General features: G+C 41.7%; 1 protein-coding gene across 2 annotated transcripts; it reads right to left on the reverse strand.

Moving 5' to 3' along the window:
• Positions 1–5,262: 5,262 nt before the first annotated feature.
• On the reverse strand, positions 5,263–16,267 carry LOC5579923 (uncharacterized aarF domain-containing protein kinase 1). 2 transcript variants are annotated; one of them, XM_001652160.2, is made up of 3 exons: positions 16,041–16,267; positions 5,964–7,224; positions 5,263–5,901 (listed from the first exon to the last, which is right to left on the reverse strand). In XM_001652160.2, the coding sequence occupies exons 2-3, from the start codon at positions 7,176–7,178 to the stop codon at positions 5,560–5,562; spliced, it is 1,557 nt and encodes a 518-aa protein (XP_001652210.1). In that variant the 5' UTR covers positions 7,179–7,224; positions 16,041–16,267; the 3' UTR covers positions 5,263–5,559. The 2 variants fall into 2 exon arrangements, with proteins under 2 accessions (XP_001652210.1, XP_021705877.1); XM_021850185.1 differs by lacking the exon at positions 16,041–16,267 and adding an exon at positions 14,734–14,905.
• Between the last annotated feature and the right edge of the window lie 2,793 nt (positions 16,268–19,060).

The raw sequence follows: 19,060 nt of genomic DNA on the forward strand, positions 1-19,060 counted from the left end.
GGCTGGTATCGTATCAATTCGGTACTGTCCTACGGAGCAGATGGAAGCGGATCTTCTTACCAAGCCTTTGGGAGCGGTGAAGCTACAGCAACTGCGAGAAGCCATAGGGATTCTACCACATGATGTTGAGGAGGAGTGTTGAAGCAATCGAAGCAATCATTGATATATTCAACATCATTCCGTTGCTATGTACATTCCATAGCAACCACCCTTGTAGAATATGAACCTGTAATAAATTTTCATTAGTAGTTCGACCATTAACTAGAACACGTGTCAAGTTATTTTCTCCCGGAAAAGTCTTTTCCCTGCGGCTTGAATCTCCAATAGTACCATCGCCATATTTGAACCTATTTCATCATCTACCCGATGGGTGAGGAGAGGGAAGGGAAAATGGGAGGAAATAGAACTGGGTCCCTTGAAGATGAAAAATCGCATAAACGAAATGAGAGCATGTAGCTCCATACCACAATGGGTTCGAACAGCGCCCTAAAAAGGGCACTGCAAAACGCATGAACGTAAAGAGAGCATGTAGCTTATTACCACAGCGAATTAAGATTAACAGAATGTTTTGAAGATTCAGGTTTCTGAAATCAGTATTATACTTGGTAATTAGTGTTTACCAAGCAATTGGGATCGCAATCGCACGAAAACTGGATAATTATACGATACGAAATTCCTTAATAGAAATCACAGCTATAACACACATATGGCAGTGTCCAGTCAACATGAATACCAAGAGACTGCAATTCTGCTTTGACAGATTTGTCAAATGCTTTTATTCCAATATTGCTTGTGCTGAAGCTTCACACGGAAGCTTCATATTACGGACAACTTTAAATTCCGGACACTCTGCTTTGCATGGGAAACATTTCACACGAAATGTTTCAATTTCCGCCTTTCAAAAGTTCTCACTTTCAAGGATAGTTTTAACAAGCATTTTCCATAGATATCTATAAAAATTTATAATGCTCAACTTCCTTAGGCGTCTCTCTAGTGGTGGTTCAACGATTTCATTTGATGATTTGACTTTTCTATTTATGATTTGTTTGACCGGTCCGGAATTCGAATCGAAGTGTTTGTTTTTTTTTTTTTGTTTTTTACAAGGGGGAAAACTGCAAACAGATCCCCTGAGAAGATAACTCAGGGAATGCGGGGATGACGCACCAACGACGACCCGCTAAAACCAGCCTATGCACTGTGCATAAGCAATTCATTTAGAATTGCTCAAGTGGTGAACAGAGCATCGACATGACCCTTGGACTCAGACCCTCATCTCCCCGGAACCACCTTACGGTATTTCTTCGGGAAGGGACCAGTGCATATAGCACAACACGTGTAGCAGAAGTAGCCTAGGCAAACTGCTTCTCCTAGCCGACTTAAACAATGTTACAAGGGACCAGCCTCGGCAGGGCTAATCCTCTGCAGCCAACTCTTGGTCGGCGCGCCATAGACGCTGCAATTCTAACATAATGTGAGTGACAGCCGTAGTTACTGCATTCCAGCACTCGGCATCCGCACACATTCTCTCTATAATATTGTCGGGGGACGTGTCCCCTCCGCATGTAGTGAGCATGCGACCTCTCACAACAATGAAACGGGGGCAATCGAACACGACATGCTCCGCTGTTTCCTCTACACCAGCACAATTGGGGCACGCAGGAGATTCTGAGTGCCCGAACCTATGCAGGTACTGTCTATAGCAACCATGTCCTGACAGAAACTGCGTCAGGTGGAAGTTCACTTCCCCATGGCTTCTACCATACCAATCTGACACATTTGGTATTAGCCGATGGGTCCATCTACCCTTAGTGGAGTTATCCCATTCCTGCTGCCAGCTTCTGAGCGTTTCCTCTTTACACGTGTCGCGGACTCCTCTGGTACCCCTTTGGTTGAAGCATTGAGCATCTTCCTTGATGATGAGCCCGATGGGCGTCATCCCGGCTATGATGCACACGGCCTCTTTAGATACCGTCCGGTATGCACTTGCTACTCTTAAGCACATTATCCTGTACGTGCTTTCCAACCGCTTTAGGTTTCTTCTCGTTATAAGCGCTTTTGACCAGATTGGTCCTCCATACCTTAGTATGGATAGCGCCACGCTTGCCAGCAGCTTGCGTTTGCTGGCAATTACAGCAGAGCTGTTAGACATCATCCTCGAAAGCGCCGCTATAGCCGTAGATGCCCTTTTACAGGCATATTCAACGTGGCTAGCGAAGCTCAGCTTGTCATCAATCATTACCCCAAGATGCCTAAGGGATCGTTTGGACTCTATGGTGCAATCACCTACCGAGATAAGCGCCCGTTGCTCGGACTTGCGGTTGTTGACCACCACCACCTCAGTCTTGTGACGGGCCAGTCCTAGTTTCCTAGACTTCATCCATTCCTCAACCAGGGAAATAGAGTGCGCTGCTGTCAACTCTACTTCCTCCATCGATTCACCATAGACCACTAGGGTGATATCGTCGGCGAAGCCAACAATCTTAACACCCGTCGGAAGGGGCAGCCTCAGTACGTCATCGTACATCGCATTCCATAACAGCGGGCCCAGGATTGAACCTTGAGGTACTCCCGCGGTAATTTGAACGCTTTTCTGCCCCTCCTCTGTGTCATACAGTAGAATCCTACCATCAAAATAGCTTTCTAGAAGCTTACACAACTGCACCGGTACCTTGAGGCGGTGAAGCGCGTGTACTATTGCTTCCCAGCTTGCGCTGTTGAATGCATTCTTCGAAGTGTTTGTAATATGAGGCAAAAGTAAAGAAGCGTCCGTAATAAGGATCATGTAAAGTCCACAAATTTCTATTTATTAAAAATTATTCATGTTTCGAAATCGAAATCTTCACTCACCACTTAAGGCCCCAGTGAAGTATAACTCACAAAAAAGCATGTAAAATAAATCACTCCGTATGATTCTTCCACGTTATCGAACCTTCAAACCCCTTAACTTTCGAATGGCGAGTGAAGATTTCGATTCCGAAACATGAATAATTTTAAATAAATAGAAATGTGTGGACTTTACATGATTCTTATTACAGACGCTTCTTTACTTTTGCCTCATATTCCGCACACTTCGATTCGAATTCCGGACCGGTCAAACAAAACATAAATGGAAAAGTCAAATCATCAAATGAAATCGTTAAATCACTAGAGAGACGCTTAAGGAAGTTGAGCATTGTAAATTTTTATAGATATCTATCTTGTTAAAACGAGCCTTGAAAGTGAGAACTTCTGAATGGCGGAAATTGAAACATTTCGTGTGAAATGTTTCCCATACAAAGCAGTGTTCGGAATTTAAAGCTGTCCGTAATATGAATCAAAACGGTAGGTGGGTCTTAGTGGCTTGTTACTCTGTTATACTCTTCCAACAGTCACTTATAAGTATTAACTAGAAAAGCTACAACAAGGCTACAATATGTAGATCTTAGCCCGGGTCAACAACACACCACCTACTTACAACTTAGCGTTTTTTAATTACTGGGTTACTAACTTGTATCTGAAAAAATAGTGAAATGTAAAGATTTCACTACGGACAAAACTTCAGGTTATTTGTTTGTCATCAAAATTTCAGCCAATCCAGACTACCAAAAGCTGAGATATAGATCCCAAAACTTGAGCAATTTGTATGGAAAAACAGCATTTGATTATTAACCCTGTCCTTTGGTTCAGAAAGGGGTATGAGCGCGTTCTGCCAACTCGGTCGAGGCAGATTTCTTGTGTGAACAAGTTACAACATGGACGTTCTAAAGTGCCAGAATGAAGTGTTGTGCTTGTGGGGAGCACTTGAAGATGGGATGGAAGGTCATTACTTCGCGTTCGTGCTATACTTCTGCTTATCTATAAAGTTATATACAATAACTGACCCTAAGTTTAACTATCGAAATTAACAGTTGCAAATACAATAATCGTTCTGAGTTCACTAACATGTCGTCGCGTTAATTTTATCATAATGATCTTTTATCTACATCCGTCGAACCATTCTGAATGGCCGTTGTGAGAATATCACCAAGAACTTCTCACATGCATTAAAGCTGAATTGTCCTACATTGAAACATTGAGGTTTTCGCTCTTTTGAATTCATTTTTTGTTCGTCCTCAGTATTGTTGAGATGTCCTGAATGCCGCACATGGCGTACAGTGATCATTGCCATGGAGTTTCTCGTAAGCTGCATGGGAATTGTTATCATGGGAATCCAAAGAGCGAATTTTCTATGATTTCATTGTAGCCCAATACAGCAATAAAGCATGTAACAATCACTAACATTTCTTCTCTCTTTATCCTTGTTTTCATATCTAACCCGCCATTACAACGAGGAAAAATCCATTGGAGAGGAAAGACGTGGCAGCGTATTGGCCGAGAAAAGTTAAGTATCATGTTTTTGTAAATATTCTTATTACTGATTGCAAGGTGAATCAGATTAACTAAATTTTTAACTAATAACAAACTTGTTCTACAGAGCTATTTACAAAACACCACCCAAAATCCCTCCTTTCCCATATCCTTAGGCAAAACACTTCACTACCGCTATATGTATGACTGATTCGTGTTCTTTTGGCCTTGCATCATTCATACGTGTATTGGAAGTCAAGAGTAGAAGAAAAACTTAAAGAACCTTCTGGTCAAAGATGTTGCGTTGCCTACTTCCTAAACTCCAAAACCCCCCGGTGTATTATGAACGGTGTGAGTTTTCAAACTTATGCTGGAGACTTGGCCCCTGACCCCCTTGTGCATCAATAAAATAAAATAAAATAAAAACAGCATTTGATTATTAACTTTTGTCACCTACTGTAAGTTAAGCATCTTTGAAAACTTTTTTTTCTAATACTGTAATGGTCATCATTAGCTCTTGTCTGTAATGTTTTGACTAAAAATAATTGGAATAAATGAGGTGGCTCATACTGCCCCGTTGGATGGCTTATTTTACCCTGAATGGGGAACAGGCGGAAAACATGCTTTTCAAAAAACCTTGCTCACAATGCAAGCGAATATTAACCTTTATTATAGACGCTATGATAGGCCAAATGCTTTTTCGTGATCAATAAACATCAAGTAGATGAATTCGTTGACTTGTTCCAGGATAGTACTTGGCACTTTGGCATATGGTATCGAACTATGCCCGTTACCGACTCTTTCCGTTTTGGAAGATAATTTTGCTAAGATATGTAATTGTGCACATGAGCAGGGAGACGATGATTGGCGAACGAACTAGAATGTCATCTTCTTGTCCCCCCTCTCATCGTATGTCATCCAAAATAGAAAGAGATATTTTTCTTTTGAGTAAGTATTCAAAGCATAGTAAATTCACATTTCACATAAACTTTAAACATGATCTAACAAGCTGTGGAAACAATAATTTTCAACATTCTTTATAAAACTGTACATCATTTGTTTGGAAATCTGGCTGGTAATATTCTGATCGTTGCTAAACTAACATTATCGGAGGCAGTAGCTCAACAACCTCAAAACTGTTTGATTTTCCTAAGCTTATACCCGACACCTTGAATGCCCACATTCTAGTTTCTAGTTGTCATTTTCGTCCTATAATTTTCTACCTAGCTTCAACTAGAAAATCATCTTCAACGACGAGAAGAAATGTAACGTGACCAGCCCTCGGTAAAGGTAATACACGTTAAGCTTGAAGATGGCCCAATTTTCGCGCAGACATGTCGACAACTTTTTCCACGGATCCGGCGCATCCAGATACTCCCGGCTGCCGACGCTCTTGATGCAGCACTTGCTCATCACCCAGAAGGCGGTCATCCGGTTCTGGGTCTTGAGGGTGGTTTCGATGCCCCGAATGAGGTCGTTCGTTTTCAACACCAGCAACATCTGTCGGTCAACCTTTTCCAACACGTCCGAAATGTGTGGGATTACCAGCTTGCCTTCTTTTTGGATAAGTTCTTTCTGAAAATGTTAAGAAAATTTCGGTCAATAATTCAAGAAAATATTTGACCAAAACTACCAACCTCTGCATCATCCTGTTTCACCCGATCAATACCGCTAATTACCGAGTTCCACGGCCGGCCGGTAACCATACATGCAAACAGACCCCACATGCTTCCCTGAACACCAAGGGCTTGTGCGTGTTTCTTCATGCCCATCTGATCTACCTTCAATATGCTGAGCCACAGCTTCGAGTATTCGTAGCGGAACTTTTCCGTCAGATTTGCGTACAGGCCATGATCGAGAAGTATCACCTCGGTGCCGCCTTTGTCCGACTTCCTGACCAAAATGTTACCCGGATGGGGATCGCTATGGACGAATCCCTTCAGAAAGATCATATTCGAGTACAGTTGTCCGATTTTGTTAGCAATGTCGTACCTGTCGATCTTCTCCTTGTCGATGTATTCGACGTCATTGACCTGACCTCCCTTCAGAAACTCCATCATCAACACTCGGGGGGTCGTGTATTGCCAATAGATTTTCGGAATCTTAAGCCACTTGTAATCCTTGAACATTTCGGCCACTTTTTCTGCATTGTGACCTTCGTGTTCAAAGTCCATCTCAACGGGGAGGTTTCGTTTGGTTTCATCCACCAGCCATTGGAACTTGAAATCAGGGAATGCCCACGATACTAATTTGACTAGCACTTCCATGGTCTTGATGTCTACGATAGAGTTCCCCCGTACGTAAGGATGCTGCACTTTTACGGCTACTTCAGTTCCATCTTTCAAAGTTGCACGGTGCACCTGGGCGAGCGAAGCTGTGCCGAGTGGTTCTGGGTCAAACGATGAGAAAATCTCCTCCGGATTCACTTTCAAATCTTGTCGGATTACTTTGTACAGATCTTCGATGGGATTCTGAGGCGCGTTGCTGTGTAGGATCTTCATCGTTTGGACGTATTCGTAAGGCAGGAGGTATTCCAGGGCGCCGATATGTTGGCCGACCTTGATGTAGACACCCCTGTTTGTACGACACAACTCCAGCAGTTTCTCCGCCGCAATTTTATGCGTTTCGCTTTTCAGTTTAAGGTAGGCTGGGTCCTTTTTGTCGGGCCACTCCTGCTTGTAGAGATTCGTCTTGTAGGTGGTTGCGATGTCGAACACGGTCGCACCCGCTCGACCTAGCCGAACGATACCGATCGAGTTCACATCGTAGTCGTTTGCATGCAGGCTGAGGGCGGTTCCCACCAGGGAACCTCCCACGAAACCGTACTTCAGTAGGCGTCTCGTTGGCCACATCGTTGTGTCGTTGTTGTTTTTGATTAGTGAAAACAGGAAACGTTATCTGTAAAAAAATCCAGTTTTAATATGTAACTATTCCTTTTACGAAAGCAATTTTTATATGTTTCAAAATTAAAAGTATGGTTTCAAAACACAAGTTATAACATCATGAACGGCCTAAGATTTATTCAGATTTTTGTCGAGGATTCTTCGAAGTATTTATTAAATAATTACAATAATCAGAAATTCTTCCAAAGATTTTCTATAGATCACTTAGATGAACTTTTAGAGAGTTCTTCTCAGATTTTGTCCAGAGAGTAATTCTAGAACGAATATTTGCAACAACTACTGAGTTCTGTTTGATCTTTCGACCTTGACGATTGCTCCTGCGGGGGGCGGGTGACGAGGGCAGGATCAAACATGTCGCGCGTCGGTCGAGTAGTGAAATGAAAAAGCGCCGCGGATCGTTAGTAGTGTTTGATTTATTGATTGAGTCGCTTGCTCTTGCGTGGGCGAGTGATGAACACTTGTTCGGGGTACAATGCGTTTATCGAATTATATCGCGAATCCGATTAGGCGTGATTATATCATGGATCGCATCACCAACCATTTGTGACTCCCAGATCTTTACCTTATCCCACTAACCCAATATCCTTTCCATGACAACTGTGGAGATGCAGAGGTATACTCGGTCTCTAGTAATAACGGTTGTCTAACTAACATTCCTTCCCTTCCCCGATGACCGTAAGGACGTGGCCGACGCCCTTATTGACATTTAAAATTTGAGCTCTCGATTTGTGCACATTGAAGAATGGCAAGCCCCATTCATAAATTCCCTGTGCAACTTCGATTGTTCTGGTCAATCACGGAGTAGCAACTACGAATTGCACGGTCATCTATGCTCATGCTCATGCTCAACAAATATTTGCAACAACTACTAAATAAATTTTTGAGTTCCGGATAAAATTGTTCTATCTCGAAATGTATTCAAGACATAACATTTCCTTCCGATGATGCTGAAGGTTTCGTTGGCATCACATACATTCCATGTTTTCTAGTTTATAGATTTCTGATGATGATTTTGAACTATTTCATTTTTATTAGGGTCAGTTTGGCATAGATATATTCACAGTTTTTGAAGGTGTAAGCACCACCGTTTTAAATGACGGTGCTCAATAATGCACTGCTGCTATGCCTACATGGTTTGAATGTGTAAGCTTAATTCTAAATTACTTAAATCATTTTTGATATCATATAAAATAACACGTATAGTTTTTTGCTCATAAAACCGTTTATTCTCGAACAATGTGCTTATTTCTAGGAAAATTGCATACATTCAGGCGTATTATGCAGATTGTCAAAAGTTTAATTTTGCTATAAAATGATCAAATCCTCGAGTTGTAAGAGTTTGGGCATAATTTTCTGATTCAGGAGACCCAAATTTAGTAAATAGGGAATATTTTTATTCTTAAACCTGCTTTGTCACTTCATTTTTTTTATATTAAAACTATCTTTAAATATTATTTCATAAAAAGGCGATTACATAAACAGATAAAGATCAATGGAGTACTGATTTTATCGAAATTTATTTGGCAATATTTGAATGGATCATTAAAATAACCAAAACGGCCGCTACGGAAAACAAAGATGGTTCAAGGTAAATGGCTGGGCATGGCGTACCATTGGTGCCTCGCGTATCTGAAGGAATAAAATAGACCCCTCTGTGCGGTCCTTAGCCCCAGCAACTCGCTACCTCCTCGCGGTACTGGCCGGGGTACGAGTAACCTTGGCGAAGATCGGGTAACTAACCCCCGGTGGGAACTTTGGTTGTATGCTGACAGGGAAGGGGGGTTTGCCATATTAGGAGCGGCTCACAACGGCGTCTGTTCCCCATGTCAGGGGCGGCTGATCATCGTCCGAGTGCCAGAGAAGGACTCTAAGCTAAACTGCGCACTATGGCCCTCCGAACATTTAGGGGGAATGGTCCTCCGGAAATCTAGGGGGTTAGTGTCAGGCCCTGCAAGCCAGCCGTAAAAACATCAAGCAACGAATAATCAACGAGAGAATACGTACCGGGACAATCGGCGGAGACCACAGCGACGGAAAGGGACTAGCGATTGGAAGCTCGCTACGTGGAACTGTAAATCTCTCAACTGCATCGGGAGCACACGCATACTCGCCGACGCGCTGAAGGACCGCGGATTCGGCATCGTAGCGCTGCAGGAAGTGTGTTGGAAGGGTTCAATGGTGCGATCGCTTAGAGGTAACCATACCATCCACCAGAGCTGCGGTAACCCACACGAGCTGGGAACAGCTTTTATAGTGATGGGTGATATGGAGAGGCGCGTGATCGGGTACTGGCCGATCAATGAGAGAATGTGCAAGTTGAGGCTCAAAAGCCGGTTCTTCAACTTCAGCATAATAAACGTGCACAGCCCTCACTCCGGAAGCACTGATGATGATAAAGACGCTTTTTACGCGCAGTTCGAACGCGAGTACGACAGCTGCCCAAGTCACGACGTCAAAATCGTCATAGGAGATCTGAACGCTCAGGTTGGCCAGGAGGAGGAGTTCAGACCGACGATTGGAAAGTTCAGCGCCCACCGGCTGACGAACTAAAATGGCCTACGACTAATTGATTTCGCCGCCTCCAAGAATATGGCCATTCGTAGCACCTACTTCCAGTACAGCCTTCCATACCGATACACCTGGAGATCTCCACAGCAGACAGAATCACAAATCGACCACGTTCTGATTGATGGACGGCACTTCTCCGACATCATCGACGTCAGGATCTATCGTGGCGCTAACATCCACTCCGACCACTATCTGGTGGTCAAACTGCGCCCAAAACTCTCCGTCGTTAACAACGTACGGTACCGACGACCGCCCCGGTATGACCTAGAGCGGCTTGAGCAACCGGTTATCGCAGCTGCATACGCGCAGCACCTCGACGCTGCATTACCGGAAGAGGGTGAGCTGGATGAAGTCCCTCTTGAGGACTGCTGGGGAACAGTGAAAGCAGCCATCAACGATGCAGCTGAGAGCAACGTCGGGTACGTGGGACGGAGTCGACGGAACGATTGGTTCGACGAGGAATGTAGGCAGATTTTCTAGGAGAAGAACGCAGCGCGGGCGGTCATGCTGCAGCAAGGGACCTGGCAGAACGTGGAGCGTTATAGTCGGAAACGGCAACAGCAGACCCGCCTCTTTTGGGAAAACGCTGCCTGGAGGAGTCGGAGTGCGAGGAGATGGAACAGCTGTGCCGGTCTCAAGAAACACGCAAGTTTTATCAGAAGCTCAACGCATCCCGCAACGGCTTCGTGCCGTGAGCCGAGATGTGCAGGGATAAGGATGGGAGCATTTTGACGAACGAGCGTGAGGTGATCGAAAGTTAGAAGCAGTACTTCGACGAACATCTTAATGGCGCTGAGGGCACAGGCAATGAAGGTCGGGACAACGGAGGAAATGCCTTCGTCGGTACTGCGGAGGATGGAATCCAACCAGCCCCCACTTTGAGGGAGGTTATAAGGATGCCACTCACCAGATCAAGAACAATAAAGCTGCTGGTAAGGATGGTATCGGAGCTGAACTCATAAAGATGGGCCCGCAGAGGCTGACCATTTGTCTGTATCGGCTGATAGGCACAATGTGGGAAACAGAACAGCTACCGGAGGAGTGGAAGGAAGGAGTAATATGTCCCATCTACAAGAAAGGCGACAAGTTAGATTATGAGAACTTTCGAGCGATCACCATTCTAAATGCGGCCTACAAAGTATTATCCCAGATCATCTTCCGTCGTCTATCACCTAGGTAGCAGTGCTACGATGGACGGGGATTCGAGGTGGTCGATGAGTTCGTCTACCTTGGATCCTTGCTGACGGCCGACAATAACATTAGCCGTGAAATACGGAGGCGCATCATCAGTGTAAGTCAGGCCTACTATGGCCTCCATAAGAAGCTGAGGTCAAAAAAGATTCACACCCGCACCAAATGTACCATGTACAAAACGCTCATAAGGCCGGTAGTCCTCTACGGGCATCAAACGTGGACGATGCTCGAGGACTTGCAAGCACTTGGAGTCTTCGAATGTCGGGTGCTTAGGACGATCTTTGGCGGTGTGCAGGAAAACGGTGTGTGACGGCGAAGGATGAACCACGAGCTCGCCCAACTCTACGGCGAATCCAGTATCCAGAAGGTGGCCAAAGCTGGAAGGATACGATGGGCAGGGCATGTTTCAAGAATGCCGGACTGCAACCCTGCAAAGATGGTATTCGTGTCGGATCCGGTTGGTACAAGAAGGCGTGGAGCGCAGCGAGCTAGGTGGGCGGATCAAGTACGTATCGGTTTGGCGAGCGTGGGGCTGATGCGGCCACGAACCGAGTTTTGTGGCGTGAAATTGTTGATTCAGTGTTATCAGTTTAGATGTTACACTGAAATGAATTTTATTGTAGAAACTACTGAATCCGTGGTAGAATTAAGAACTGCACCAACGATTTTCAACCGACTACATTAATCTGTTAACTCTACCAAAATATAGTCAACATCACTACACAAAAAAATTTCTTCTGTTAATTTAACCAGATTTGTAGTATTTATGACTAGAAACATTATAGATTTGAGAAGTTTAGCATCATTCTTTTGTTGTATGGTGGGTGTCATGGATTGAAATACAATGCTTTGTAGTAGATGCTACTATGGACATAGTCAAGTTTACTGCACTGCTCAGTGATTTTTACCAGATTATAGTAAACTTAACAGATTTTTGTAGTCGGTTGAAAATCGTTGGTGCAGTTCTTAATTCTACAATGGATTCGGTAGATTATACAAGAAAATTTGTTTGCGTGTATCTTAATGAATTAAAATGAAAAACAAAGATAGCGCCAATGTTGCGATGGATCTTCTTCGTGAACAATGATCGACGCATCTTCGCGATCCAACATTCGCTTAAATTCATTTTTCATTTTTGCGTCACGAAGAGCATCGCAAAAAGCGAACGGATGCAACGCCGAAGAAGCAAAGTGAACACACCGATAAGTGGTTCGCGAAGCCTTACCACTCGTAGGATTCATTTATCCACGCGCTGTTCATTCTCGTGATTCATTGCAAGGTTGCTTCTTCTCGTAAAGTCAAGCAAACACTCCACGCTAAGTCAGCTCCACGCAGCGCATGTGTTAAAACTACACAGCATGAGGCAACCAATGCAGAACTGGCTGACTGAGTGAAAATTCTGTGTAGGTCGAACTCATTCTGTGAGTTGCCGACGTGTATCGATGGAAACGAAACTGTCAATGATCTCCCGCGCGGCAGCAAACAGTTGGCTGTTGGTAAGATGGCGAGTTTTCTGTGACGTTTTCTAGCGAAAAGCCGGAAGATGGTCGCACATGCGGAAGTTTTTTCCCCATTTGCTTCCGCTTCGGCTATTCAAATGAAAAAATCTCTGTAAAATTTTAAAATTGGATTGTTTTTTTTATGTTGAAAAATTCTCTGAAAACTTCAAAACTTGAATGTATTTTCAATGTTTTCAGAAGCAAAAACAAAAATGGAAGCGTATTCCGCATTCCAAGCGTTCCTCCTCTGTGCGCATTTCACTCATTCAGTTTTGTTAACCACCGTTTGCGCAAAACTGTGTACATCCCCTTTGCACAGAATTTATGCTGCCCGAAAAAAGGGCCAATTTTGTGCGCTCGACACTAATTTTTGAGCGGAGCAAGTTTAGCGTGATTGTTGCGAGCCCGCATGAAGATGATCGAAATGAATATTTTCCTGCTCTTCGCGAAGAGCAGGCAGCGTGGATCGTACCGTTCACATTACCGAGTGATGGAAAATAACCCGATGATCCCGTCGGGAGAAACAGCGATCCGAAAATGAAACTCGAACGAATGAAGCGCCCGAACGGTTGTTTGTGTTTGTTCGCAGATTCTGTTTTGATGCCTACGAAAATTCATCGTGCCTCGCGTTTCCGATCGTTGTTCAGCAACATTGGATAGCGCCACCGTAGCCTTGTGTGTTTGACAGACTAGCAATGCTGTCACAATGTTCAATCCCATATACAGTGGCGCAAACTGACAAAAACTACCTTCAATGATCCATTCCGAAGGATAACACAACAAAAAGTTGTTAAATAGTGATCAATTTGCTTCCGGATTACGGTAGTCCACGAATAGTAGTTTACGGAACAAGTTGCAGAATGATGATTTTTACAGGACGAGTCGTAAATTTATCTTACGAGGCTTGCCGAGTAGGATTATTACGACGAGTGATGTAAAAATCGAGTTCTGCAACGAGTTACGTACAACATTTTTTGCAATTTCGCTGAAGACCACTTGAGAGTATCAGAAATAATATCGGAATTCATTCATCATTATTTTACAATTTCTGAAAAATGGTTGTGTAATGATTCATTACGCAACTCAAAACAGTTGCGTAATGAGAAAGCGTTGCGTAATGAATCATTACAGCACTGGTTTCAGTTGCGTAATGACTATTCCCGCCCTACATTCTTCAGTCTAGGAAAGTAGGCCGTTTCATGACAGATTGGCGTGTTGAAAATCAGCCTATTACGATGAGAAATTGCAAAAAAACTTTTAAAAGCCACGATATTCTATCCTATGTCATTCAATGGCACACACAGCTAAAAATGTGTTGTAAATTTAAGTTTATTTTCATGCACATATTTGGAGCATCAAAATACACCTAGATTTCAACGACCAATCTATTATTTTTCAATCGAATACACTTTAAATTTGCACGATCGTGTAATACTCAAGCATTTTTACTTGAAAATTGAATGTATATTCATTGGAGTTTAGATGATGCTGTAATAATGCACGAGTTGGATTTATTTTTACAGTAGACTTCAGTTTACACTACATTGAAATTTAAATATTTTTTCTGTGTAGATCATAATTGGGATAACCTGATTAAAATTTAATAGTTTATATTCGCGCGAAAATTCCAAATCTACTATCAAAACCGCGCTTAAATCTGTATTTTATTTCTTTCAGAAACACAAACAAAATTCTACAATTTAAATCTTTTTTGTGATCCAGAACGATTGAATGCAACAAGTGACTATTCGTGGCATTTCACTATAAACAATGCTATTATAAATACCACTTCACCGTAGTTGTCACTACACTAAATTCATTTTCAATCACTTCACCGTACGTGACCGGGAATAGAACAAAACACAAAAAAATCTACAATTTAAATCTTTTTCGTGATCAAAAACGATTGAACGCCACATGGCCTTTTAATGTAGAATATCTGGAGTAATTTCGCGGCTTATGGATAAAAAATCAGAATTCCTAAAGAGATCTTCGGAGTATTTAATACCAGGAAAAACCTATTACAAATACCAGAATTAGTCTTGGGTAAAAATTTTGATAAATGCTTTAAATAATATTAGCAATAATGTCACAAAAAAATCGATTAATATTTTTTTTCCTTTTGGTTCCTGTATGGTCTTTTGTCTCTTTGATTCCTGTTCAGTATCTTTTTGGTCTCTATTTTCAACCATATAAACCTATTTTTAAGACTCACAATTGCTACTAGCCATGGGTCCCTATACCTGTATGACATGTGGATTTATGCCAACGCTGCCAACAACCAGTCACACGACTCACATTTCACCTTATTTTGTAACATTTTTCGACGCAGCCATTGTAACACCTACACCTACCCACTACTATGGATAAGTGCATATTCTTCAACTTTGCCTTGGGCCACCATGTAAACTGCTCCAGGGTCCATGACCGACTGATACGATACTAAATCGAGAGCAGCATTTCGCTCAATTCTGGTTTCGCTGTTAACATTGAATCGGAATTGACCTTGTGACGTAGCAACATCCGCGTGTTTCTCCACCTGGATCGGCAACAGGTCCCAGCCCACAACCGAAATCACACCCTGCATCTGCCGCATAGTGAGTGGTAATCCATATGCTAATGCTTTACGAAAAGATGCTTAAATCCTTCTTGCGCAGCGAAATCGTATATAATTATTCATTTCACACACAAAAAAAACTTGTTTCATAGTCACCAATGCCGCCAAACCTCAGCCTCAGGCCTTGCTTTTACCTGATGGTTCGCAAGAAGCGCGTGGAATGCAAACATACTTTTCATACAACCAAGCAGCAGTGGGTCCATCCATAAATGATGAAGCATTTTATTCACTGATTTCTACACTATCACACCCTCACCACCAAATACTTTTGCAATATTTTGAGTCAAAGCTGTTCTTTGTTTTTTTTTCATATCTTGTTTTCTTAAAAAAAAACTCCCCTGTTTTCATTCAACTTGTTTCATTACAAAATCAATGTGGTGTTACCAGCTCCAATTGATAATTAACTATAGTTGTCAACTATTGCCAATTGCTGACTTCTTATAGATACTGGAGATTTACATCACTAGCGTGCAGTATTCCTTTAATTACTATTTTCGATGTAACTTAATAATCTTTGCTGTAATTGGCTGGATGTCTGGTTATTTTTGATATCTTCTGAAAGTCGATTGAGTAAGTTCGACAATAAATACAAGAATCTCACCTTATCAAATTTTAAATTATAATAGATAGTTAAAATTTGGTATTTAAAAGCTTCTGTTTGATTGAAACTAGAGGCATATAACTAATTCTTTTAAGTTCTTTTGTTTTAATCGATCAACATTGATTAAATATACTACGTCCGCTAGTTAAAGACCTCTTCATCCACCTCGTCACAAAATCGTAAATACTCCCTCTCCTTCTAAAATGCCACGTCATTCATGGACTACCCCTGTCAGGGCTCTATCCTCACTCGCGTTGGAAACCATGACCATCCATCGGAAGCTTACGTAAATTACACGATCGTCCAAATTTCTGTCCCTTACCCGCACTCACCTGGTCAACCCACCAACGCCTTTCGCTTCCTTTTGCTGAAACCGTCCGGGAGATGTGCAAATTTGTCACGACAATGCCATTTTAACGTGGTAAAAGACAAAAATTTCACTTCGATTGTGTGTTGTTCGTGGTCGATCAGGGAAGCTATATGAAGGAAAGTAAACACGCCTTACGCATCAGCAGCCGTCAGTGGCTGATGCTTGAATGAATTTCAAGTGCGTGGCGGTGGGAGTGGGATGTCTGTCCGCGTGTTGTGTCACAGGCAGTGCTGCCGGCTTGATCTAGCAATACGAATACCTTCAAAACCGTTTAGTCACAATAGGGTCCTAAAGCCCGGTCCCAATTTCAGTGCTAAACGCTTAAGTTTAGCCCAGAAACACATGTTTACTCAATTTTTTATTGTTTTCCGTTGGTTTAAATCCGAAAAACATTTTTTTATGTTTCTTCAGATTTTGTCGCACCCCTTGGCTTAAACTCAAATTTTTGGGTATATTTTGTTTTCCGTGTCCCTTCCGAAATGTCAGATAGGAACAACCCCAGTGTTGAAACTAAAACCCCTGTGGTGTTTTTGTCGACTAAGCGAACGTCAAACACGATCAAAAGTGTCAAGGTTCATTCATGGATCCAATTTTTAAATTAAAGTTTAAACATGATATAGCCCTTATTTGAGCGGGAAAAATTGCTAAAGTAGTTGCAGTAACATGCTCTTTCGTGTTATTCAATAAAAACAAGATTTCATTATAAATTTTAGGACCCAATTGGGTCCTAAAATTTTTAATGAAATCTTGTTTTTATTCAATAACACGAAAGAGCATCTTACTGCAACAACTTTAGCCATTTTTCCCGCTCAAATAACGGCTATATTATGTATAAACTTTAATTTAAAAATTAGGTCCATACGTGAACCTTGACACATAAGATCATGTTTGACGTTCGCTTAGTCGACAAAAACACCACAGGGGTTTTAGTTTTAACACTGGGGTTGTTCTTATCTGACATTTCGGAAGGGACACGGAAAACAAAATACACTCAAAGTTTGAGTTTAAGCCAAGGGGTGTGACAAAATCTAAAAAAATGTTTTTTGGACTCAAATCAACGGAAAACATTAGAAAGTTGAGTAAACATGTGTTATTGGCCTAAACTTAAGCGTTTGGCACTGAAATTGGGACACGGCTTTAGGACCCTATTTTAATAATTTTAGCAACTAGCAACATATATTCGATTTTTAAAACAATTCTCGCGTAACATTACTAAAGGACCTATCTAACATTGAGAGGCTCTCTTTGTTTACTTTCTCTTTCATTAATAACTGAGTCACATTAATCTCTTCTGTTGCTTTTTTTGTATGAAACGCTAGTCAAGGAAATTGACTTTCGATCTATAGTGAAAAACTTCCCAAAATCTTTAGTATTCCACTGTTATAATCAAAAGAGAACGAGAGAGGAGAGAATCTCTCATTTGTACATAGGTCCTTTAGTAATGTTCCGCGAGAATTAACCCCAGTGGTCAAACAGTCACCGTATCGCAGTTCGTCAATTTTAATTGAAATCGCCGGATTTTTTTTTCAAAAGACTGACAACGGTGCGAGATATCTGGTAAAGTTTGGCTACTCTGGCAAAGCATGAATGAATGTAGAAAAAGAAGGGTGTGAAAAACAAAAGCGAGAGGAAAAAACAGTTGAGAATGACGTTTAGGTTCATGGTTCATTTCTGCATGTGCTCGTCGTCGTTGTATGGCAGCATTTTTTTTTTGTCATGTGATCATGAGTGGCGTGTTGCGTGACAAAGCAGTGCAAATAGGGTGGCCCTTCATTATAAAGTTCCTCACTAGGTTTTCCGTTGGAGCGAGTGCTTTGTGGAATCTGTTTTTGCTTCGTAGTCGCGAATATTCACCTTCATTTTTGTTAAGGGAACATTAAAAAATTAAGTCCATCATTTGGTGGAGACAGGGTGGGTGGTGTCTACGAAAGTGTTATAGTACATGCAATAGGTATTAAAAAAAATCCCGAAAAACGATGGACGTCATTTTTAAATCATCCATCCCAACTAACAATTCACAGCCACAAATTAGCATGTATGCTTAATTATAGTTGACTAGTGGTAATAACCGCTGAATTGATTTTTTTTACTAGAAGCTGAGATGGATTTTAATGAAAGTCAAAGCTCAGCATCCCGAATTGGAATGATTACAATTGAATCAAAATAATCGTTTCGAAAGGTTCATATTCGACTTGTTAGAAACGTTTTACTACTTAATATGCTGAACAAGACCTTCTCTACGTTTTACTATTTAATATGCTGAACAAGACCTTCTTCCGTCTATTAACAAGCTTACATCATACTCAAAAAATGTATCTCATACAGTTGTTTTCAGAAGTCGAACTAACGTTTTATCTTCTCCACAGTTCAGCTCAATGTTAAGCATAGAGGTCTCCAAGCAAACTGCCACAAACACCAACGCACAATCAATCTTACACAAGTCGATTTCCTCAGAATGAAAACGTATCGATGTTTGTTTGACGTTATTGAGCTTTCGGTCAACTGCAGGCCAACAAGGAAGTGGTTGTTTTGCAGAAATTCTGTTTATATTTGGATTCTCACAGCAAACAAAAGCAATGTTGTGACAGTTCTCACAGCAAACAAATAAATTTTTGTCAACATTGCACTACTACGCAGGCAACTGGATTGGTCTATGTAGATGATTAAGAGCTGAATGAGTGTTTTAGACTATCCTTATCAAATAAAGGTATATTACTTGGATAGTTGTTCAATTAGAAGCAAAAATTACGATAAATGTTCACATCGTTGAGCAAAAATAAGCATCTCAAAAACATTCACCCTAGCTAAGGTTTTTAAAAATGATCAGTAGACTGGCCCACCTTAGTATGGGAGAAAAATAAAGTTGTATAATTCCACGGGGCACCCACCAAGATTATTCTTTAGGGTTAGAGGAAGACTTCCTGAAAGTTTCAGCTCATTTGGTTGTTCCATGAGCTGGCGCAATTGAATTTAAGTTAATAT

This window comes from Aedes aegypti, chromosome 3, assembly GCF_002204515.2.
Source record: "Aedes aegypti strain LVP_AGWG chromosome 3, AaegL5.0 Primary Assembly, whole genome shotgun sequence".
NCBI lineage: Eukaryota > Metazoa > Arthropoda > Insecta > Diptera > Culicidae > Aedes > Aedes aegypti.

Coding starts and splice junctions, on each gene's coding strand:
- LOC5579923 (XM_001652160.2), bottom strand. CDS start 7,178: ATGTGGCCAACGAGACGCCTACTGAAGTACGGTTTCGTGGGAGGTTCC. Junction 5,902..5,963: donor TGAAACAGGATGATGCAGAG/GTTGGTAGTTTT, acceptor TAACATTTTCAG/AAAGAACTTATCCAAAAAGA.